This window comes from Astatotilapia calliptera, chromosome 14 (genome assembly GCF_900246225.1).
Source record: "Astatotilapia calliptera chromosome 14, fAstCal1.2, whole genome shotgun sequence".
Taxonomy (NCBI): Eukaryota; Metazoa; Chordata; class Actinopteri; order Cichliformes; family Cichlidae; genus Astatotilapia; species Astatotilapia calliptera.
The window spans coordinates 28,272,532-28,295,468 of NC_039315.1; the positions used below are offsets into that span (position 1 = coordinate 28,272,532).

The window sequence follows — 22,937 nt, forward strand, 5'->3', positions numbered from 1 at the left end:
AGAGAGTGAGCGCGTGTGAGTGAGCGCGAGCGCGGATACTGTCAGGTAAAGAGCTGCCGTCTCTCGGTGAGTTGCAGGCAATGCAAGGAACAGATTTACTGTAGCAATATTCCGAGATGAGATCCTTTATACAAACAGATTAACTATGTTCACATAACTTGGATCCAGCCTCGGAGTTCATCAGCGAACGTGGGCGAACAGACCGCTGGAATTAACGGGAAGCTCAGTCGTCGTCAGCTGGCCGGGGGAAAAGCCGATCATACCACCCGGCTTCCGGGGATTCAGGGGCCGCATCGGTTGACGGCAGACGTCGGTCTGTAGCTCCGGGGGGGGGGGGGGAAGACGGGCGAATATTCACATCATCGCCGACATCCACCTCTTCGTTTCATCCACTTTCGAGATGTCGAGAAAGCTACAAAGAACAGAAGTCTGCGCTGACTGCAGTGCGCCAGGTAAGGAACAGAAAAAAAGGAAAACAGACCATGGGACTGGAACAATGCGTCGATGGGGGCGACGTGGTGGGAGAACAAGGCCGAAGTTGCTGTCATTGTCAGAGGGTCTGCAGAGCAGGAAAACGGCCAGGGCTGCAAAGCGTCGTTTAGGCCCAAAATAAACACTGGAAAAAATAGGCGTGTTGCCACAACGGGAGAATATCTCTAGCTAACAGCTGCTCAACGTTAATGTAAACCATTGAATAACTTGATAGGTATATTTATTTGACCATGGCCATATGTAAGAACGAGTAGTTTATTTGGGGCAGTTTAAGATCCCATTGTCAGCTTTATGCTGCCTTTCCACTCGAAGAGACGTTTGTTTTGATTTTCGTGACCGGGACAGACTTCCGAACACGTTAGCTTAGCTTGGCTAGCGAGCTGGCGATTTTGAGTCATTATGCAGCTGTGTGATAGAAGAATTTATGGTAGAGTGAATGTCCTAAGATATAATAATACATTTATATCGATGGACAGCTATCATATTGTTAGCACTTGCCCGTGGCTTTTGGAGTTCGTGCTTTTTATACTGCTAGCTTAGCTATGACGTTAGCTACTTTAGCTAACTTTTGCTAAACGCCAAGTTATTGCCAAGCTGATTCAGCTAAAGCGTCAGCGACCAGTCAGTAGCTTTAACAACAATTTGGCTTAAAAAATACAGTAAAGTATCAAAAACTTAATTAGAGTTTCTGTTTGTTTAACTTGATAATTTTAGAATATCTCCAGTAAAGTTAAGAAATAAAATAGTGAGAATTAATAGGAGTAAATTCAGTTTACAGTCATCCTAAGTTGGAGCACAGTTCAACATAAACCTGAAATGAGCCATACCTGTAGTTGTACCTCAAAATCATTTAAAAGCCACCTCAGTTCCATTAATCTAGTACAACACAAAGTTGTTGTTGTTGTTTTTAAAGGAAAAGGGACATAATTTCTAGCTTCACCTGCCTTAGCTTTCATCCATACTGTTCAGGGCGTAGTGATTTCCACTACAATGGCCATCCATAATTCTAGCTTAGTTTCCAACCCACTTCTCCTTTGGCCCCATCTGTGTTTGTTAAAATCTGAGTTAGAGACAATGTCAATAAGACCCTTCGTATGTAGCCCCAAATGCACGTGCTGTTTCAGTTCGATCCCCTTGATCATTGGTGATCTTGTGTGCCTTGCTTGCGTTCATTCATGTATACATGTGCAGCAGCTGCTCTTATGACAGCTGCGACCCCTGATAACTCTTAACTGTCTAATAGGGCTGGGTATCGTCACTGATTTCTAGAATCGATTCAATTCCGATTCACAAGGTCCCAAATCGATTCGATCCACGATTCGATTTAATTTGATTCGATTCGATTTAAATCTGGGAAATTTTGACAGTCAGAAGTATAATTCAGATCAGAACATTTACATATTTTTGTATCTATAAAAAGGAAGCTGACACTCGCAAGACTTTATCCAAGGTGTGAGCATCACAGCAGATGCCTTTGTGTCAAAGTAGCTGAGGATAAAACACAGAAAAACATGAAGGTGATTTTCCTGGCCTGGGATTTTATAAAAATATTCTGCAGTACATCAAAAACGAAAGAAAACCATTAATTAATGAACATTACCTCTGACGTTACAGCGGTTTTATTAGACACACGGCTAAGCATTTTGCATTTTGAATAATATTAAAAAGTTTAAATTTGTTCAGTATTGAACAGCAGAAATGAGGTTTTCTTTTCGGAAGAATGTAAAAGGGAAAAAAACAGCGGCCGACAGCACTGTAAACAACAGTAGACTTGTGCGTAACAAGCAAGCGAATAATGAAGAAAGCGAAACTGTTCGAGAGAGGGAGAGAGGGGGAGGGAGAGAGAGAGAGCTGCGCATCGCAATGGAAGCAAAACAGTAAAAGAGGGAATTCATGACGATGTTTATGTGAAGCGTTTGGATCTTCTTTTGCTGCTGGTTCGGTCAATATTGTTTGGAGAGAGATCAAACTAACAGCTTTAGAATCAGCGCATAAAGGGCGTGAACACAAAGCGCGGACCCGGATCAGCGAGCTGTCGGCTTTCAGCCCCGACTGTGAGAAAGGCAACATCTAACTGATTCTGATCCGCGGGTCGCGCTGTGTGTTTAAGTCTATGTGCAGAATCCCTGTACCTGCTCTCATTTACTGTTTGGTGGTTCTTGAAATTTTGTGAGATGTCACCAGAGATTCTGGCATTTCGGACAAAATAAATTTATATTAAAAAATCGATTCAGGATTTTAATGAATCGATTTTACGTTATCCAAGCCAGAATCGATTTTAATCGATGAATCGATTATAAAAACCCACCCCTATGTCTAAATGCTGCAGTCCAGCCTTGCATTGTACACCTTGCTGTTATTACTTACTAACATGCTTCAGCACCTATTTTCCTTTTCTGGTTCCCCTTGAGTTACTTTTTACATACTGATGAAACCCCAGCTGAACTCCTTTCGTTGATACTATATTAACTTGCAGAATAATTAAATGCACATTATCTGTGACATATTAGTTATATTTTAAAGCTTTAGTTTATTTACTAGACAAAATAAGGCATTCACAATGGTAGATGGCTTGTTCGCGTACCTGTTACTAGCCGTGCATTTCTTCTACAACCATCATCTCTCTGCATGCAGCCCCTCCTTGCGACTTACGCACACACGCACGCAGTGCTTTCTGCAAAATGCTGACCTAGCCCCTGGTGACAGGCCACCTCCCTACTACCCAGCTTTGTGTCATACTGGGGGATAACTCAATGGCATGGCTACAAAGGACGACTGATACTCCTTTTCGTAGCCAAGCTTCAGGAGTCTTTAATGTCACACCATGGCAATCTGCACAGTTTACGGGCAACAATGAATCACATCGTCACTATAGTAAACTCTTTATTTCGCACAGATGCATTTGTTTAGGAAACTGAAACTCTTGTGCAACTATTCACAGAAGAGAACAGCGGGGTTGAGTCGATATGTCGTGTTGGTGTCCCTGTCAGGCTTTGCTGTTGTTGCTGTGTTTGGTTAAAATTAGAAGTAAGATGGAGTAAATCCGGCAAGCTGACACTTAGTACAATTAAACACTGTATTAATTGTGTTTATATTGTATATAAACACAAATATGTGTATATATTGTGATATACACCAAACAAGCCTGAAGCTAACTCGTTAACGGCCAAAGTATGCAGATGTGTGCAACATGTTATCTCAGTGTTTAAGAGTGGAGTGTAACACAATTTTAAAAACTTGCACTCATTTGTAGCATATGTTTTTGTGCAGGGTTAGCTGACACTTATAAAAACAAATGCTATACTAGATTGATGAATTAGGCCAACTTTAGGCAACATTATGCAGCAACATGCTGCAGATTTCACCAATACAGCACTGCTAATAGTCTATCCACTTTCTAATAGCTTAATGGCATAGCCTCATATTGATTTAGCAGACCAGGCAGATAGCCTAGCCTGTGGGAGTTTTTTTTAATATTTATTACACAGATTAAGGAATTAAATTGCTGAGGCCTTTAAAGCCTACGGGGCTGCTGTTCTAAACTGAGCTATTGCTTTTTTCAAAGCCATTTTGCATTTCATATTTCTTTTTTTTCCCTCTTTTTTTCTATGGGCAAAAAGACTTAAAGCACGCCGGTTCATCTGATGATGGACTATTTTAGCTCCATTAATACCCTAAGCCCAGACAGTTTTTATCCCAGGCTGAGTGTGACCAACACACATTGTAGATATGTGTGTGCGTTTGGGCGTGAACAGTGTGCATGTAAGTGTGCAGATGCTTGTTTTGATACTGCAGACTGTGTTAGTTGTGAGGCATTCATCGCGTCAGGGTCCTGAGGGCATAAACATAACCCAGACTCAGTCTTTCAGTGTCATTGGACTGGCACTGGCCTTTGCTGCTGCCCTTCACTTCCTCACCTCATTTGCACCCATTTAGAGATATGTTTCTTCTCTTAGGTATTAAAACAGGTTTCTTTGTCAAGCCATTGTAATAAACTAGTAATATTTAGTGGTGGCAGCAAAGTACAACTTGTCTCATTCCTAGCTGTTTATGACTGTAAGGTGCAAGCTAACGTGTATATTTGTAAAAATGCTATTTATAACTGTTTCTTATCAGACTTGCACAGTTCTTCACAGGAATATCTAAAATTGATTGCAATCAGAGCCTGACCAAGCAAACTGATATTATAAGCCAGTATTAACTATTTGCTCATCGGCTTTAGCGTTTATAACAGATGATAAATGAGAATAAAAAAGTAAAAGATAAAAGGGAGAAACACCCTTCAACTGTGTTTTGAGTGTTGCATAGTTTGTCAACCAGAGGGCAGTCTGCAACACCAGCTGATCTGGGCAAAGTCGGGGAGAGCGTTAATGAGTAAATACATACATGCACATAATGAATGTTAGGGAAATCACTTTAATATGTAATATGCCTAAAAGAAAAAAAAAAGACTATCTGATATATGGAAATGTCGAATCATCTGTCCATCAAATTTAGGATCACGGAGGGGCTGGAGCCTATCCCATGGTCATAGGGAAAAAGGCGAGGTACAGCCAGCTTGGACAGGTCGCCAGCTGGTCGCAGGGCTAACATATAGAGACAGATAACCATTTGCACCTATAGGCAATGGGGAGAACATACAAACTAAACAGAAAGGCTCCGGCCAGATGGGCTAATTTGAGTCTCAGACCTTCTTGCTATGAGGCAACAGTGTTAACCATGTAGCTGTGTCCACATAGTTGTGCTTTCACATGATTCATTTCTGCATTATTTAAGTCAGTTTTCAGAGTTAATATTTAAAAATGTCTAGTTCTTGTCTTTTCAATAACCCAGTTTTTATTCAAAATTCTCTCAGTTATAAAAGCCCTTTGATTTATTACTGACATATACATCCTGCTTTACTCTTAATGTGCATAATACAAACCAGGTGCTCATTCAGCTGAGAAATGTATAAAACTTAGAAACTTAATTGGAATATCTGTGACAGGATCACTGTCTGGTACTCATCTTTATTTTATCCATCATGTGGTTTTGCTCAGAAGCAGATAAAAAGACCTATAAAAAAAGACGCACATATGTTTGACTTGATATTGACTGAAGCCCAAAAGAGTAGCAGTGTAGGTAGACTGCATCTCTTCCTTGGGAAAAATGGCATTATAGTTGTGTAGTAAACTGTAATTTGGACCACCCACGTCATAAATCGTGGATATTTATGAGTATGTTCGTGTGGCCTGGATGGAAAGCACTTAATATTTTTAAAAATCTCCAAAATCTAATTATCAGTCACAGTGTGCTTATGAAAATCCTAATGCTTTCTGTGTATTTCTGTCTGTCAGACCCGGGCTGGACCAGTATCAACCGAGGGGTCCTGATTTGTGATGAATGCTGTTCGGTCCACCGCAGTTTAGGCCGCCACATCTCCATAGTCAAGCACCTGAGGCACAGCGGATGGCCTCCCTCCCTACTGCAGGTAAGTCTGAGAAATGAAGAGCGAAGGAATGAGAAACGGGGAAGGGCTTGTGAGACAAACGCAGTACCCAGAATAGTGCCACCGAAAGAAGAGCTACTGCAGAAATCTTAGTCAGCTCAGAAGATGCAAATCCACAGTACTGCAGTTTGTGTTTATTTTTTATTTGATCATCTAGTTTAACTTTGATCTGTGAGTCTGTCTGTACTCTTGTTGTATATCTGTGTTCGTCTCAGTATGGCCTTAATGCAGGTTTAGGTGCTTAGTGCTGCTTCAGCTTCATCCTGTAATTAAGGAGGCATGAGGAGTGTGGGAGTTTTTGGCTTTATTGGTTTTATAACCAGTTTTGATTCCAGTGTAGAGCACAAATGTGTATCAGGGTTGTTCTGCAGCTTTACTGAAGATAATTTAGATTTATTTCGTAACACATTATATGTGTTAGATAATAGTTACAGAAATCACTGTGACTGTGAGCTATATGATACTGAATTATGAAAATAAGCTGTTAAACTAATTTCTTCCAATATTTTCTGGCCAGTCCAGAAATTATGTTTCAGTGATGCACTGGAGTCATAACACTGATGTAATTTTAAAACATATAGAACTGCATTAGCATCAGTAGACCCCAGGAAGTCTTCTACTTTCTGAATGTGACTTTTGCATGTTGTAGAAAAGCATCGTTTTCATGAAACATTTGCTAATGTTAGTAAATGTGATGGTCTTGTGACCTAAAGAAATACACACACACACAGACACACACACAGACACACACACACACACACACACACACACACACACACACACACACACACACACACACACACACACAATCAATGTATGGTGGTTCCGGCCCTGTGCACCTCTAAGGGTATTTGCACACGTGCGGTTTTTGATCCGTTTAAGTCAAACTTGGTTCATTTTCCTTTTTAGTGTGGTTCATGTGTGCAGGTGCAAACACTGTAATCACACTCAGGTGCAGACCACAACGACTGCACCGAGAACCTTTGGAGGGGTTTATGGTGTGAATGTGATCCCACCTAGATCCAAACCAATTAGCAAGTTTGAGCTAAAAACATCCAGCAGCCACACAGGGTTAGGGGTTAGAATCTGATAGATCTGCAAATGCTAATGAAAGTAAATTCTGTTATAGTCCAGAACACTGCGCCTTCTTCCAGACACATCTGGCTAGTAAGCAGACTGAACATTGTCACGTGGTTTGTAGTGACACATTCTGGTTCACTTGGAGTTCACTTGGATTTTTCTCTGCGTGAAAACAAACCAAAGCACGGGGGAACGGCTACAAGTTTACCGACTCATTAACTGATTTGAACCAGAGTACGAATCAGATGTGAAAACGCCCTAACAGCAGGTTGTCTGTGGATGAACGGGTGACAGAGTCATGGGCAGCGGAGGCTCACTGGAGAGTGAAGGTTGGACTATGTGGTCTGATTCTACAAACATTCTACTATAGCTCACGTTGCTGAAAAGGTTACTGCTGTCAGAATACACAGAGCATCACAGTAGGGCCTCAGCTGTAGACCAGACAGTGCGCCCATGCTGACCCCAATCAGCTGCTGAAAGCACTAACAGTAGGCACATGAGGATCAGTACTGGACCACAGAGCAATGAAAGAAGGTGGCCTGGTCTGATGAATCATTTCTGCACCGCGCAGCTTGCAGGGCTTCAATGTTTAAACTTAAAGGTTTCTTTGCAATCTGTTGCTAACATCTTGGTACCAGATACCACAGCACACAGGGTCCAGTGGAGTCCGTGCCTGGATGGGTCAGGGCTGTTTTGACAGCAAAAGGGGGACCAACACAATATTAGGCAGGTGGTCATAATGAGCTGATCGCCTGGTTGTTGTACAGAAAAAGCTTCTAGATTGATAATCCATTTCTCAAATTGTAGAGGTACTTTATCTTCATAAGAAACTGCCTTCCCATGATTGGGCGCACAGTCGTAGCATCTTCAGTAGACAGCGTCTCCAAGCAGAGAATATTGCTTTTTCTTTTTTTCAGGATATTGAAACCTAATTTTCTGTGATTAACAGTCAGTTTAGCCAGAGGATAACACATTTTTCTTCCGTGTGACAAACTCCAAACACACTGCTTTACACTGACTTTAATAAAACATGCTCATGACAGCAAACCATCACTGAGTCACTTCTGTGTGTGTGTGTGTGTGTGTGTGTACGCGTTTGTGTTTCAGATGGTTCAGACCTTGGCCAGTAACGGGGCCAACTCCATATGGGAACACAGTCTCCTGGACCCGGCTCAGGTGCAGAGTGGCCGCAGGAAACCGAACCCCCAGGACAAAGTCCAGTAAGTATGCTCTGCACGGGCTCAAAATCCACATTAGGACACAGAGAAATTATTGTCCCTTTGTAAGCATAATTTTTCTCTCTCTCTCTTTTTTTTTGACTGGTGAAGAACAATTGCAACTAGTATTTGTTTCTAAGTACATTAGTGCATTGTGGGCTGAAATATGGCTTTGGGAGAGTCATGAGATCGGGACCCGCAGGAAAAATATTTGCTCATTTCTTTTTCACCGGAAAATGGAGGTTTAGTGTGAACTGCCTCTTAAAAACCTCTGCAGTGTTCATCAGATTTATTTCTTTATCCATTTATGTAAAGCAAACTGGGAAACTAGGCATAACCCATCAGTTCGGTTCACTGTAGAGATTATTTATTACTGCTGGGGGGCTGTTTGTCTATTATTACAGCACTTTCTGTGTCTGTACCTCACAGAGAAAGGCGCCTGATCTTTCTATTTGATGAGAGTGAGGGGGTGAGAGGGAAAAATGAAGTCAAATCAAAATGACCTTACCTCTAGTGGGGCTTCAAATCCCTCGGTGGGGCGCCATATGCACTTGCAGTCATGATGCTAAAACGCATTTTCCTGTATAATAGGGTTTATTGCATGAATTGCAGTTCCACATATTTTGTCCTCGAGTGTTCTTGTTTACCTTTGAGGCCTGGGCTTTTGGTAACCATCTCAACTTCCCCTCCTGTGCAGTCCCACCAAGTCAGAGTTCATCAGAGCCAAATACCAGATGCTCGCATTCGTGCACAAGCTGCCCTGTCGTGATGACGACGGCGTCACCACTAAAGATCTCAGTAAGGTAAGAAAACGTAAACACAGCTGCTGACTTGAATACGTGCGACACTTGTTTTTTCTTGATAAACAATTAGAGAATAATTTAACTCGACTTGTCATCTGTAGACCTATAAGCATGCTTTCTTTTATCCGCTAAGTGAAGGATTCTGCACTTGTTTGGATGATAACAGAAAACCAGTATTGTCTTTAATCTGCGCTCTAATGTTACTCTGTACTGAGCTGATGGGTAGGATGTTATGAGTTCAGGTTAATTAGCCTATACTGACACAGCTATACTGTGGAACAGCAAGTCTAAGCACAAAGGTTGTTTCCTTTATGAATGTCAGTAGCAGACGTTGCACATAAGCATGCACTCAGGCAAACACACACAGATGCTCTTTTACTTATTACCCCCCCCCCCCCCCCCCCCCCAACCCAGCAGGGAGTGATCTGAATGACACAGCAGGATGCAATAATCATCTCTAGCGCTGTGCTGCCTCTATGGGCTAATAAGGGAATTCAGTTTGTTTCCTTCTCTCTGTGATGTTTAATCTTTCCGCCCTGACCCCCCCCGTTTCTCTCTCTCCTCTCTACCTGTCTGTTTCTCCCTCTCTATTAGCAACTTCATTCAAGCGTGCGGACGGGGAGTTTAGAGACGTGTCTTCGGCTCCTGTCCCTCGGCGCTCAGGCCAACTTCTTCCACCCGGTCAGGACAAAATAAATCTACCACTGACTCACATTTTGTCTTGTGCTGTTAACTTACTCTCTTTATGCCAGGCGTCTCTTTTTGTGACTGTGTTTCTGTGTGTGTCCCACAGGAGAAAGGCACTACCCCACTTCATGTGGCAGCCAAGGCAGGGCAGATCTTGCAGGCTGAGCTGCTCGTGGTGTATGGTGCAGACCCTGGATCGCCTGACATTAACGGACGCACACCTATGGACTATGCTAGGTACAGGAATTTGAAAGCACAATTCAGTAAATACAAAACCTGCATTTAGACCCTGTTCAGCTCTGGAATTGAGTCATCTAATGGTAAACACAACACAAGTAGAATCATTTCATGTGCGCGTGTGTGTTCCAGGCAGGCGGGCCATATAGAGCTAGCAGAGCGTCTGGTAGAGTGTCAGTATGAGCTGACGGACAGGTTAGCCTTCTACCTGTGCGGTCGGCGTCCAGGTAACCTAATGCACCAGTTTTTCTTGTTTTTGTTCTCCTCTTCACATGCCTTTAAGCACAGCAGTTAACCTCAGTAACGTACTGTGGTAGATTTTTGTTACTTGGTTGTTACGTTTTTCTCTTCTCTCCCAGATCACAAGAATGGCCACTATATCATTCCTCAAATGGCAGACAGGTATGGACCAAATGATCATTTTTATTGTCTTAAGTTGATTATGAACAGCTGCAAGTCTGTTGTCGTTTAATTGCCTGAAAACAAATATCTACATGATTAAACTTGCAGCTGCCAAACTTGCCTTACTTCTGTGACTGCTTAATTTCTCTGTCTGACATGTATGTATTGATATAATTTAGTGTTCTGACCACAGGGTGGCACCAAAGCCCCCACAAAGGAGTTAGGTAAAGGAAGTCTTTATTAAGCTGTCTGTTCACTGTGAATTTGGTGAGGTAGATACTTGAAGCGCGCTTGGTTAAGTAATGCTGAACTGCAGCGTGGATTTGAAAGACACACGAGTGCTCAGGCCATGACACATCGAGTTCAGCATTTCTTAGCACGGCTTCTTTCACTTGTTTGATGGGCGCTGGGTTTTCTCAGCTACAGTTCAGAGATGTGTTGCACCTCCAGATCTGTTCGTTACTGAAATGGGTCTTACTTCTGTGCTGTCATCTTAACTCCACTTGCATCTGTTCTGTTTCTGGTGAATGGTTCCTCTTGTTAACAACAATTAAAGCTGTTTTCATGTGGCTTTTCTTCCCCTTCTTTCTGTCTGTTTCTCTTGTTTTTCTCACTTCTGTTCTCCATTTCGCTGTGCTTGGTGGAGTCAGAGCTCGTCCTAAGTGCCCGACACAGAGGTATCTTTACTTTCCTTGTTCTTTTTTCCCCCAGAATCTCTTTCTCCCCATCGGTCCCCTCTCTGTATACTTCCATCTCTCATGTATCCCACAATGCATCCAGCTTTTCTTGAGTGGCATTGAACAGTTGTTTATAGATTATAAAGCTGTAAAGATTTAAACAGATGTAAACAATCAAGAAGTCTTGTAACTGAAAGACTGTCGAGTGTTTGAATCACACCAGGCTTTTTCGCATATTCAAAGTTTACTTCCGCGTGTATCCTTAGTGACATCTTTGGCCATAGCGAGAGCATATTTAAAGAGTTTCAGATCAGTCTTTAAAGCTTCGAATCTCTGTAATCTCACTGTGTCACAAACTTGACACCCTTACAGCATAATATGTGAAAGCCAACTCACATTTATATTGCTGTTGTTACCTGACCAGCAGTCACCAGTAGAACAAGTTGTCCCGCCTTCCCTCCTCATTCTAGAAAAAACTCCCTTTCCACCTCCACCCCTCTCACTTTTTTTCTTCCATCTCATATCTCCCTCCCCTGTCCCCTTCCTCCCTGCGACTTTATTCCACTGTATATTTACGATGCCTTTTTGATTGTCATCTTCTGTGTTTTTGTTCTAGTCTGGACCTCTCAGAACTGGCCAAGGCTGCCAAGAAGAAGCTCCAAGCGGTGAGTTGAATTTACATAGCTTATGGTTATAATGTCAAAAGCAACAGGCTGTTGTGTTTTGGGGGGATTTGTTTTTTTTTTAAACAGGTTCTTGAAAGTAAAAAAATAAAAAAATAAAAAATACAAGAAAAGAGTTTTTGTTGGGTGAAAAGAAAAGTTGTTGTCACAAACAGATTTTCTGCTCATAGCTGTTTGTTCTCTCCATGTCAATCTGAGAGATTGTTATTAAATTCATTTTATTTCATCTGCTCTCTCTGGTTTGTCACGCTGATGCTTATTGTTCAGCACGTGCTGTATCTATATAGACATGTAGAATAAGACCCGCTAATGTCAATTTGTGTGCGCATGTGTGGCAGCTCAACAATCGGCTGTTTGAGGAGCTAGCAATGGACGTCTATGACGAGGTGGATCGCAGAGAAAATGATGCAGGTGAGCCTTATCGCTTCCTTTATACCCTCTACGACTGTCTGCCTGGGCCTGTGCGTTTGGGCTTTTTCCCCTTTGTGGACCAATTGATGTTGAAACAAACTAGAAAAATGTAAAAACTTTTGAGGAAAAGTTATGGGAGTGAAGCTGATATAAAGATAAGAAGCGCCAAAGAAAGAGGAAGTGAAATGAAGGACAGGGCGACAAGAGAAGGGAAAAACTGCTAAAGAGGAAGGCCAAAATGTTTTGAGTGAAAGAGGGGGAGGAGAATGGAGCGAGGAAGTGCCTCGCAAATTCTTGAGTCTCTCTCCTCCTCTTCGCTCTTTCTCTTTTTTCCTTCTCTTCTCTCCCTTTCCTTCAGTATGGGCAAAAGTCAGAGCGCGCTTTCTGACTGAAGCACACAGGTAAGTAGCAGGGATAGACTTGTAGACACACCACCAACAGCACACACAAAACTGCACTGTAAGAGATTCGCTGTACTTTGTTTATATCTCTGTGGATGTGTGGGTGGATGGGCTGCGTGTGGTTGGATGTGGGCGACCTTGTTGTTTGAACGCGCACTCACAGATTTATTTTCTGCTTTACGTTTTTGTCTCCAGTGTGGCTTACGACCCAGAACCACAGCACTCTGGTAACAGAACGCAGCGCAGTCCCTTTCCTACCAGTCAACCCTGAATACTCTGCAACGCGCAACCAGGTAAACACGCACATACTTGTATACGTTTGTAATGACTGATTTAAAGGAACAGATAGGGGGGGAAGGAAAAAAAGACAAAATGGAGATTTCTTATTTCTTAGATAGGCAGTTTATGTGTTTGTTGGGGGGGGGGACAGAGAAAGGAGTGTGAAATTAGCAGCGGCTGTTCCTCAGATGTGAGAGTGTAATCTTTCTGCACTCTCTCTTTATCTCTCTAGCTCTCCCTGTGAGGTAGAGAGCGAAATCTCAAGTCCACTTAGAAAGTTTATAGTCATCTGAATGGCTCATTTTTGGTGTAAACACTCAAACCCAAGTGTACACACACACATACAAACAACTCCCACATGGCCACGTTTGCTTTCACGTGATTGGGCAGTTCACTGTGGTCAGAGGCTCCTATTTATGGTCGAAAACAGAAGAAATCACATCTTTAGAGTCGAACTTCTGTGAATGGTTTTACACTTTGGTAGGAGCTGACCTTCTTGTGCTCTTATGCAGATGCCTGGACGCTAACCTAATTGTAGAGTTTATGTTCCTTTGCACATGTTGTGTTGCTGTGTGTGTTGAGAGTATGACTGTGTTTTTCCACAGCACATGGTAACTGACCACAGCAGTCACACAGGCACTGAACCACTGACTATGGGCCCCATTGTATTTGTCTCATACTCAGCTCATGATTTTAAAAAACAAAAATGTGGAACTGAATTTCAGGCTTTGATGCCAGTGTTTGTGTGCGCATGTGTTTGTGTAACTCCCGGCTTGTTCTTTTCTCAGGGCCGCCAGAAGCTCGCCCGTTTCAACGCCCGGGAGTTTGCTACCCTCATCATCGACATCTTGAGTGACGCCAAAAGGAGACAGCAGGGAAAAGGTCTTAGCCCTACTGGTGAGACTGGGAGGGAGGGCTAGACTTTAAACTTTGAAGGCAGTGCCATCTAACCTGATTAATATGCACGATGCATAGATATCCATTTATTGATTTATACCAGTGTGCAAAAGTCTGCAAAGCATAAAACCTTAAAACTTTTAAAATCACCTGTGTCGCAGCAGCAGCACAGTTATAAGAGAATCATTCCTGTGTGACAGTTTATTCTTACATGAAACGGTCAAGTACGACACACAACTGTGTTATTACTTTAAGCACTCCCAGGAGAAAGATCACGTTTGAGAGAAGAGCGAGTGCTAATATTATGTGAAAGAAAACTGTAAATGGGCAGATTTTTCTTCTCCTTGTTATCAGACCCGCTGGACCTGGGCATCGATGATGACCAGCACGACTACGACAGTGTAGCTTCTGACGAGGACACAGACAGCGAGCTCACCACCCAGAACAACAACAACACGCAACGTAGCAACCGTGCAAAGGTATACAGCGTGACACACTTTTTTTTTCTCTAAATAGCTACCCTTTACCCCACATTTCTGTGGCTTTCATACTTGTTAATCACCATTTTGATGTGTTTCCTTTCCCTCTATCCCTGAATTTCATTCAGTCATATTAGTAAGCAAAGCTTTTCCACAGTTTAGTGGCTTGAATGACTGCTTCTCCCAACATGCTTTGCGGAAAGTGGCCATACTCATGGCTGCCACATAGCTCCTGAGTGACATCATCAGCTATTCTGGGTCCCTGTCAGACAAGGCATTGTTCATGCACAGAGAGAGCGTGTGTAATGGGAGGGAAAAGAGAAGGAGACAGATTTAAGAAACAAAAGGAAGGAAAAATCATGTGGGAGGGGTAGAAGTGAAGCTAAACCAGTAACAAGCTTCTTTTCATGCTCAGGGTAAAACCCCGCCAAGCTGGAGGATCTACTCGCCTTTAAATCCAATGGATTTGTTGTTTTACGGTGCTCACAGCATCGAAGAATTGTGTGTTCTAGTATGAAGCAGGGGGTAAAAGAAGTAGTGGTGAATGAAGCACAAGCAGAAGGCTATAAAGTGTAGTTTATGAAAGGTGTATTTATTGGTTTAATTCCAGGGAGTGGTAGAGGGCTGAATCTGAGCAGGCTGTGGGGTGGCAGGAAGTGAGTGGGAATATTGAGAGCAAGAACTAAAGGTCTAGTGTGTGTGTGTGTGTGTGTGTGTGTGTGTGTGTGTGTGTGTGTGTGTGTGTGTGTGAGAGATCCTACCTTCAAGTTAGGCCTCTTCTTGCCTCAAAGCCACGGCTGTTTTTTTTTTTTTTTTCCCACAGCTTAAAAAAAATGTATAAATTACAACCACATTTAGAACCTTGTTAATGCATGAATTTCACTAAATACAGAATGTATTGAAGGAGTTCAGTCACAACCCCTCCCCAAATCTTTCGACCCGTTTGACCTCCTGCCTTATATGTTCCTATCGATCCAGAGTATGGACTCCTCAGACTTGTCAGATGGTCCCATCACCCTGCAGGAGTATCTGGAGGTGAAGAAGGCTTTGGCCTCCTCAGAAGCTAAGGTGCAGCAGCTGATGAAGGTTAACAACAACCTGAGCGAGGAGCTCCGGCGGCTCCAGAAGGAGGTAGGAGGAGTGCAGGTGGAACGAGAGGATTAGCAGTGACCATTCAGACTAATAAAGGGTTTGCTGCGTGGCTTCTTAGAAAGAGAATACAAAATAAATAGAAGTTGGAATAAAAGATGTGCTTGGTAATGATGACTAGAAGACACGAGGCAGATTGGTAAAAGAGATGGGGCAGTTGATTCAGACAGAAAGAGGGTATAATGATGGAGAGACAGTTGAATAAATTAATATCTTTGCAAGATGATTTTTCCCCGTCAGGGTGTTATTTACTTTTGATGGAGCTAATGTGCTGTTCATTGTTGCATCTTTTTTTTCCCCCGTGAGTCATTGTCATTTCCCTAATATGTTCATTAGCGACTGGCTTAAGTGATTCATTTATGTGTTCATCTTCTCATGTCACTGAGGATTTAATGAAGATTTGAAACAAACATAGAAAAAAACACACTGCAAATAACAAATGTGTCAGATTAGGGCGCTAGGCAACAGTACCTCAGGGCAGATGATCCTACAGTTTCCCCTCATTGACCCCTTGAACACAAACACTGTATTTTCAGGTATGTACTGTAGCCCTCCACCCCTTCCCTAAGACCCAGTCCCAGCTTATTGTAGTGTAATACCATGTGTTGCATCCCCCCCCCCTCAATACTGACTTAATATGTGAAGCCCAATATGAGCCTGAATATGGATGCTTGTTTTTGACCGTTCAGTTGACCCCCCCCCCAATTCCCTTCAACCTTCCCATGTTCCTCCCTCCATCCCTCCCTCCATTGTCTCATCCCTCCCTGCTGCCTTCCTCCTCTCCTTTAGATCACCCGGATGCAGACAGAGAACAGTGCGCTACGGAGGGGCCAGCAGGCTGGGGGAGCAGCTGGCCATGGGGTAGGGGGACCTGGTGGAGGTGGGGGAACAGGAGGCCACTGGGCAGTGGGTGGGATGCGAGGTGGAGTGGGTGGATTTGGGCCAGGAGGGGACCCACCGGTGCTTTCGGTGCCCTCCTCGGCCACCCCCCACTCCCACCCTCACCGGAGGGAACGCCAGGCCTTCTCAATGTACGAGCCAGGGGCGGCCCCCGGCCCCACGGCCCACGGTCCCCCAGTCCTGGACTCCCTAGTGCCCCGCCTGCAGCCCCTCAACACAGCCAGCGTAAGTTAGAACGGCCCTGTCCCCTTTCCACTCACCACCTTCGCCTCGGTGGCTCTGATTGCCTGTCTTTGGCCTGATTAAATAGGTGATGGTCTGATCCTGATCTTTACATTTCCCCCCCTCTTCTTTCCCCTTGCATCTCAGTTCTCAGTCCTTCTCTTTCAAAAGATCCAGTTGTGCACGAACCCATTTTTAAGGGAAGTTTTGTAATGGTTCAAAAAGATTTGTTATATTGAGCTTTAAAACTGCATAAATGATGGAGTGCATACGTGTGACCTGAAGGAGAAAGATGGGAAAGAAAAACAACAAAAAAGGACTGTTTCCTCTGTTCTGCTGCCTGGCAAAAGCCTCTGATACACCGCTGCATAGCCTGCTCTGCACACTTTGACCTTTTCAAACCCCTTTGACGTCTTTGCTGCTGGACAGTTGCTTAATCTGGAAATGCTGGGATCACACACACAGATGCACAGAAGTTCATTTTTGTTTCACCGCCACTTTAAAGAAAAGATATAATAAAATTTAAAAAAAAGTTTCTCATATTGCAGACAACCAGGTGAGCAGTTCAGCAGCATTTAGTTTACAGCACGTTAATAGAGCTACAGAATGCAGACACATCTCACCGCCGCACCAAGTTGGTGACTGTTTCTTCACACAGAGATTTACCTGTTTGTCTGTTTTCTGTCTGTCTGTTTCTTCACCTGTCCGTTCTTTGCTCACTGCAGTGCAGCCGTGCATCCTCTGGATGTAAGCATTCTGTCTGTCATTGCATTGTTTGCCATTTCGTCTTTGAGTTTGTAGTATTATCTCACAGTATGTAATTATGCATTTTGTTTTTCAGAGATCAACATTAGTATTGAGTGTGGGTAGTCTCTTTTTAGATGCTGTGTGCCGTGTGTAAGTCAAGCAGAAGAAGCTAGATTAGTTGACAGTATGTTTGCTTCCTGTTAGATAAGCAGCGAGGCATGTAGTGTAGAAAAAGATGATGGGCCGTTGAGTTGTTCAGTGCTGCTCTCACTGACTCGTTTGCCTTGTTTTCCTGCTGTTTATTTAAAAAGAAAACTTCTTCTCTATGTCCCCACGCTTCTTTTCCCCCCTGCTCATTTCATCATCTGTCTCTTTCTGCTAATATTTCAATTTCTTTTTAATCTTCTTTCTGGCCTCACCCATGCTCCTCCATCTCTCTCTCATCCTCTCTCTATCCTTGTGTTCCCTTTGTCTTCCCAGGTAAGGAAGGGCGGCTCAGGGAGTCCATATCTGTCTGGATCTGCAGAGATGGGTAGATACATGGTGAGCTGCTGCTGTTTTGGCTCTTCATTTCTTTTTATGATCCTCCACTTAATGCATTCAGAAAGTTGAGATTATTGGCTTACATTGTTTTATCCAAACCAGCGTCTCATGGGTCTGTTGCTGTTGGCCCTAATCCTGAGATTCAATCACAGAATATCCCTCATCCCATTAGAATTACCCACATACTAAATGTAGTGTAATATCTGTCCCATTTAATGGACATCAGTGGAAACCATCTCAATTACATGGAAACAAATGAAAATTAGAATTTTGATTGAAGAGGTATACTTACAGGACATGATGTGTGGTGATTATTTAGTTCCTGCTGTGTTTTTCTTCCAGGTCCCTAAACCAGAGAAGCACGGCAGTGGCACCGACAGCGACTACGACAACACACAACTGTACGACGCCTCAGTAAGGTCAGTGTTTGAATGTAAATCTGAAAAATGTCCTAGCTTTCTAAAACCAACTTTTCTACTTTTCTAATGATCTTATTTTTTAAATGGATTCACAGAAACTGTTTTCAATTACTTATAACACAAATGTGGAGGTAGCAGTTTTTAGTAAGAAACGAGGGGCACAAGCTGTTGACATAATGCCACATAAGGACTGTAAATGCTCATCCATGACCGTCACCTACTGTCCTCGATCTGAGGTTTTAATTGTTGCGCGGGTAATGCGTTTCCCTATCCAGTATGGGCCGCAGCAGTGAAGAGGAAGGCCGTGGGGAGCCTGAGGAGGGTGGGGAGGGGGGTGAGCCAGACCCCACCTTACCCTGCACAGAGGACGTCATACTGAAGACTGAGCAGGTGACTAAGAACATCCAGGAGCTGCTCAGGGCCGCTCAGGAGTTCAAACACGACAGGTAGGTGAAAAAATGGTGGCACAGTCCTTTTCATCTTAAAATAAAATGCATAAAAATTACAAATCTAATCGTGTCTTACAACCAGCCTGTCAGACATTGAGTTAAGCTAATGTTATGCTTATTTTTTTCTTGATTTCAATCAGAAAAAACCCTCAATATCAAATCAGATCATAGCAATTCACAATCAGTTGATGTTGACATTATGAGAGGCCGAATCACAAAGATGTGAAAGAAACAGAAACAAGAGTATACTCGGGGTGGAAATATAAGACCATGTATAAAAACTGTAAACGGTTTAAATAAAATCTCCCCCTGGGTCAGAAATGGTGAAAATGCACCAAAACCACCAAAAAGCTACTTTAAGTAGTCTTACTGTAAATTAGAAAAGAGCTGAGCAGCTCATAGACACAGGAGATCATGTGACTGCATGAAGTTTATACTGGTGCTGTGTCCCCTAACCTAAGTTTACCCTTCATGACTTTTCCAGGAGAATGAGCGGGGTGCACTCAAGTGCTCAGCTGCCGTCAGATTAATGCAAAGCAGCACATGTCTGATAGACATAGACAGCACCTTAATCTCCATTTTTAAATGGTAAACTCTGATGTGAATGATAGTCGACAGCTGCACAGTGAGAATGTAGTTGTTAACTCCAGCAGCAGTAGGCTGAACTGTTACGCTAGCAATATTTTCCAGCTTTTACTAGAGGAAGCCACATAAGAAATATAATCTCTTCAGAATGTTGTGGGTGCTTGTATTTGCAGTCTCATACTTACGGTCACCAGGGCTACCAAGGGCCAATGACGATAGGTGTAATAAGGAAAGAATGCAGTTATTGTAGTTTGAGGCTAATGCAGTGTTTCTCCTCAGTTTCAACTCTTTTGTTTTATTTAATTACAGCACACTAAACCTTTCTATTGATAAATATGGCTGGTGTTAAGAAATCGATTTAAATCTCGTTAAAAATTAAAGATTTGCTGTGTGACTTTTTCTTTTTTTACCCACCTTTAACGTGAGTCACTCAAACTCCCAGTTTGATAAACTTTGCTTCCTGGACACCAGCTCCCTCTTTACCACAGGAGTCGTTGCAGGAACCTCGCCTGCTCACCTGCATTAGTGCTGTTGCACAGTTCTTGACTCATTTGACTCTTCAGTTAAAGAATCACTTCTCTTTTCAGTTTTGTGCCGTGTTCTGAGAAGATCCACTCTGCTGTCACAGAGATGGCTTCACTCTTCCCCAAAGTAAGTGCCCCGTCCTTATGTTTTATTTCTCACACTGTGTCTCTCATCTACATCTACATCTTCTTTTTTCTTTTTTGATTGCTTCCATCTGTCTGCAGCGACCAGCACTGGATGCAGTCCACTGTTCTCTCCGCCTGTTGGCTTCCAGTGCCTCACGACTGCAGGTGGAGTGCCGTAAGGCGGCGCCTTCGGAGCCTGGCGCTCCTGCAGTAGACTACCAGCTTCTCACTCAGCAGGTCATCCAGTGCGCCTACGACATCGCCAAGGCTGCCAAGCAACTGGTCACAATCACCACTCGTGAGAAGAAACAGTGACCTGACAAAAGAAAGAGAGAGGATCAGTGCATGTGCGGTTTAAAGTGGGATGGGAGGGGGCTTCCAGGAGAGGGAGAAAGAGGGAGGGGCAGGGGGTGGGAGGGGAGTACGATCACACTACAAGATGAAGGGTAAGGAATTGAAGTGACGGGGGAGCAAGGCTGACATGAGGAAGAGAAAAGAGAAAGGAAGGGATTTGGATGGAAGCAAAGCAGAGGACGTTTGTATGATAGAAACACTACAGTGAATGGAAAAAAATTCCACAGGCGTGGAAGCGAAAGTAGGGAAGGACGAAAGGAAGGAGCCAACACGGGAACCACAGCCCGCAGGGACCTTAGCAGACTGTTGGAATGGGATGTGTACCATAAACTGCTCAAACTGTGACGAGCATACGTGTCATAGACTGCTTTATTTATTCTCACTTGTAACTCATCGTCCCTCCTTCTCCCGCTTCGGGAGGGAGGCAGCGTATGCTCCGAGAGAGAAGTAGATAGAACAGCCTCCACACCATCGCCGTCCCTCCGTCCTTACGAGGAATCGGGTTGTCCTTCCTCCTCTTCTTTCCTCTCTCTAAAGAAGAGGGACCCCGCACCCCCACGCTGTCCCAGGCTGGATGAGCGTCCGGTGCAGAGAAGGACCTGCAGCCCACTCAGTCTGATTCCCACACTTCCTTCCACATGGGGGTAAGCATTTACAGGAGGGGCTCCAGCTTTTTTTTTTTTCTTTTTTTCTTTTTATTAAACCCATCACCTTCCCTTTCTTTTGGTGGTATACAGCATGATCTGGCATGTTTTCCTTTCTTTCCTCTCCTCTTTTTGCCTTTTGAATGTGCAGGTCTGTTTGGTCTGACAGAAATACTTTTTTTTTTTTTTTTTTACTGACTTACAGAAACAAAAACCCTTACACTGGAATAATTGTGATTTATTGTTGTTGTTGTTTTTCTTGCCTATTGTTTTTGCTTTGTATTGATAATTTTACTGACTGTCATTTTTTATTTTATGTATGTTTTTTTTTTTCTTGTCTCATTTAGTTGAATATGGAGACAGGTGGGAGTATGTGTTAACCTCTTACTGGGATTTAAGTCTACATGCACACAAACAAACAAACACACGAATCAGCCTGTGAAAAAAAGGTCCTCGACATTTCTCAAGCGCTCCTTTTCAAAGACAGTTGAGTTTTTATTACATTTTCCTTCATGTGATATATACATCTTATGGCTGTGGGGTGTTGAACGGTTGCCAAAGGCATGGTGTATTATGACAGGACCAGGATCTCAACTGCTCCTCCTTCATGTCCTCAGCTGTCTTTTTCCCCCCTCTCTTTCTTTGCGCTTGATTTCTCTTACTGTTCGCCTCATTACCAGAGCCAGTGGAATCATCTCAGAATCACCTTCGTAATCATTTTTTCGCAGTGCCAAGCAGAATAATAAGAACATCTGGTTTCCACATGGAGGATTAAGCCCCAGTCTTCCTCAAAAAGTGCTTATGTGGCACGGGTGCTTTACTTGGTAACTGTTGAGTGTCATTAAGCGGACACACTGGTGTGTTGGGAGTTGAGCTTTAAAAGTAGACCTGTGGAGAAAAAACAAAAGCACCAGATCTGGCAACCAGGATCACAGATATCATTCTGAGGTGCACTTGATTTAGTTTGCCAAGTATTATTATGTTGTTGTTTTTTTTGTTTGTTTTTTTTACCCTTGAGACTGTTTGACAAGCTTCTGTGGAAGCCTGCGAGCAGTTTTCTGTCACAGCCTGCTGATCTGGGCCACAGAAGTTGTGTCTTTTTAGCCATCTGCCTTTCTGCAGACAGCGTTGGGAACAAAACTCAGTGCAGTTCAACCGACTTATGTCAGTCGCGTACTGTGCCGAACAAAAATGGTCATATCTGTAAACACGTTGGGAACTTCTGGGAGGACTGTCCTCTTTTTTTTTTTTTCTCTCTCTCTCTCTCCCTTTTCCTTTTTTAAAGTTAAGATTCTACTCTAAAACCTTCACCAGTGCTCCCGCAGCTGGTTTCCTCAGTAACAGAGAGATTTCCTCACCTCGCTCTTTTGTGTAATCTCAGCGTTCAGTTACTCACCTGAAACACTGAAGGATCAAACTACAGTCGCATCTCAGTTTGTCTTGTATTGCTGCCTTTTTGTTTTTCCCCACAAGATGACAAATCGGCTCCAAACACCTTGAGGTAATGCCTCATCATTTCTGTCCACTTCCCCCCCCCCCCCAATATTTTATGGTTTATATATATTTTTTTTAAATCTTTTACTCTGATCACTACGTGGGATTTCAGTCCATGTCCCCTCAGTCTTTGACATAGTTGCACACATGTCTCTGCATGGGAGGGAAACTTGGACTGTGCGTTGAAAAACTCTTGAAATGTATCATTGTTTAATATTGAATGCCTTTGCACATCGTCATCATCATCTCTTGTATGACTGGCTGAGTTGCGGTGATCTCGTACTGACTGCTGATACAACAGAAATACTACCACACTTATACACACACACACACACACCAACACACACAGGGGGCCAGCAAGAAAAACGTGTCCCCTTTAATCATGATTGCCCATGTTTTAGTCTAGAGCCATATATATATATATAAAAATATATATATGAACGTATATTTTTCATGCTATATTTTATATTAAGCTGTAGTTTTTGTTTGTGAGATATTTATATATTTGTTGGCCTAAATGGGCTTCAGGCCATGACCTCTGTTCACCA

The 22,937-nt window shown here is 43.1% G+C and overlaps 2 protein-coding genes across 6 annotated transcripts in view; one reads left to right on the forward strand and one right to left on the reverse strand.

The window, feature by feature from the left end:
• ankrd13b (ankyrin repeat domain 13B) overlaps nt 1-1,602 on the reverse strand; it is a 50,288-nt gene extending 48,686 nt beyond the window's left edge. Inside the window, exon 1 of the mRNA XM_026192436.1 lies at nt 1,320-1,602. The gene's annotated coding sequence lies outside the window, so the exon portion shown is untranslated. The remainder of the gene's footprint in view (nt 1-1,319) is intronic.
• git1 (G protein-coupled receptor kinase interacting ArfGAP 1) overlaps nt 1-22,937 on the forward strand; it is a 25,945-nt gene continuing 3,008 nt past the window's right edge. Inside the window, exons 1-21 of one of the 5 annotated variants that reach the window (XR_003274435.1) lie at nt 1-452; nt 5,829-5,962; nt 8,168-8,280; nt 8,975-9,080; nt 9,675-9,761; nt 9,874-10,004; nt 10,137-10,231; nt 10,364-10,406; nt 10,586-10,630; nt 11,700-11,748; nt 12,105-12,177; nt 12,774-12,871; nt 13,646-13,754; nt 14,109-14,233; nt 15,212-15,364; nt 16,172-16,507; nt 17,732-17,794; nt 18,137-18,213; nt 18,489-18,659; nt 19,835-19,898; nt 19,997-20,895. Coding sequence is in view for 4 of the 5 variants with exons in the window: in XM_026192430.1 (XP_026048215.1) it covers nt 401-452; nt 5,829-5,962; nt 8,168-8,280; nt 8,975-9,080; nt 9,675-9,761; nt 9,874-10,004; nt 10,137-10,231; nt 10,364-10,406; nt 10,586-10,630; nt 11,700-11,748; nt 12,105-12,177; nt 12,774-12,871; nt 13,646-13,754; nt 14,109-14,233; nt 15,212-15,364; nt 16,172-16,507; nt 17,732-17,794; nt 18,137-18,213; nt 18,489-18,659; nt 19,835-19,898; nt 19,997-20,212 (2,340 nt within the window). In the remaining variant the exon portion in view is untranslated. Of the gene's footprint in view, nt 453-5,828; nt 5,963-8,167; nt 8,281-8,974; nt 9,081-9,674; nt 9,762-9,873; nt 10,005-10,136; nt 10,232-10,363; nt 10,407-10,585; nt 10,631-11,056; nt 11,084-11,699; nt 11,749-12,104; nt 12,178-12,773; nt 12,872-13,645; nt 13,755-14,108; nt 14,234-15,211; nt 15,365-16,171; nt 16,508-17,731; nt 17,795-18,136; nt 18,214-18,488; nt 18,660-19,834; nt 19,899-19,996; nt 21,167-22,937 lie in introns of those variants that run through there. The other 4 variants (XM_026192430.1, XM_026192431.1, XM_026192432.1 and 1 more) reach the window with 4 other exon arrangements.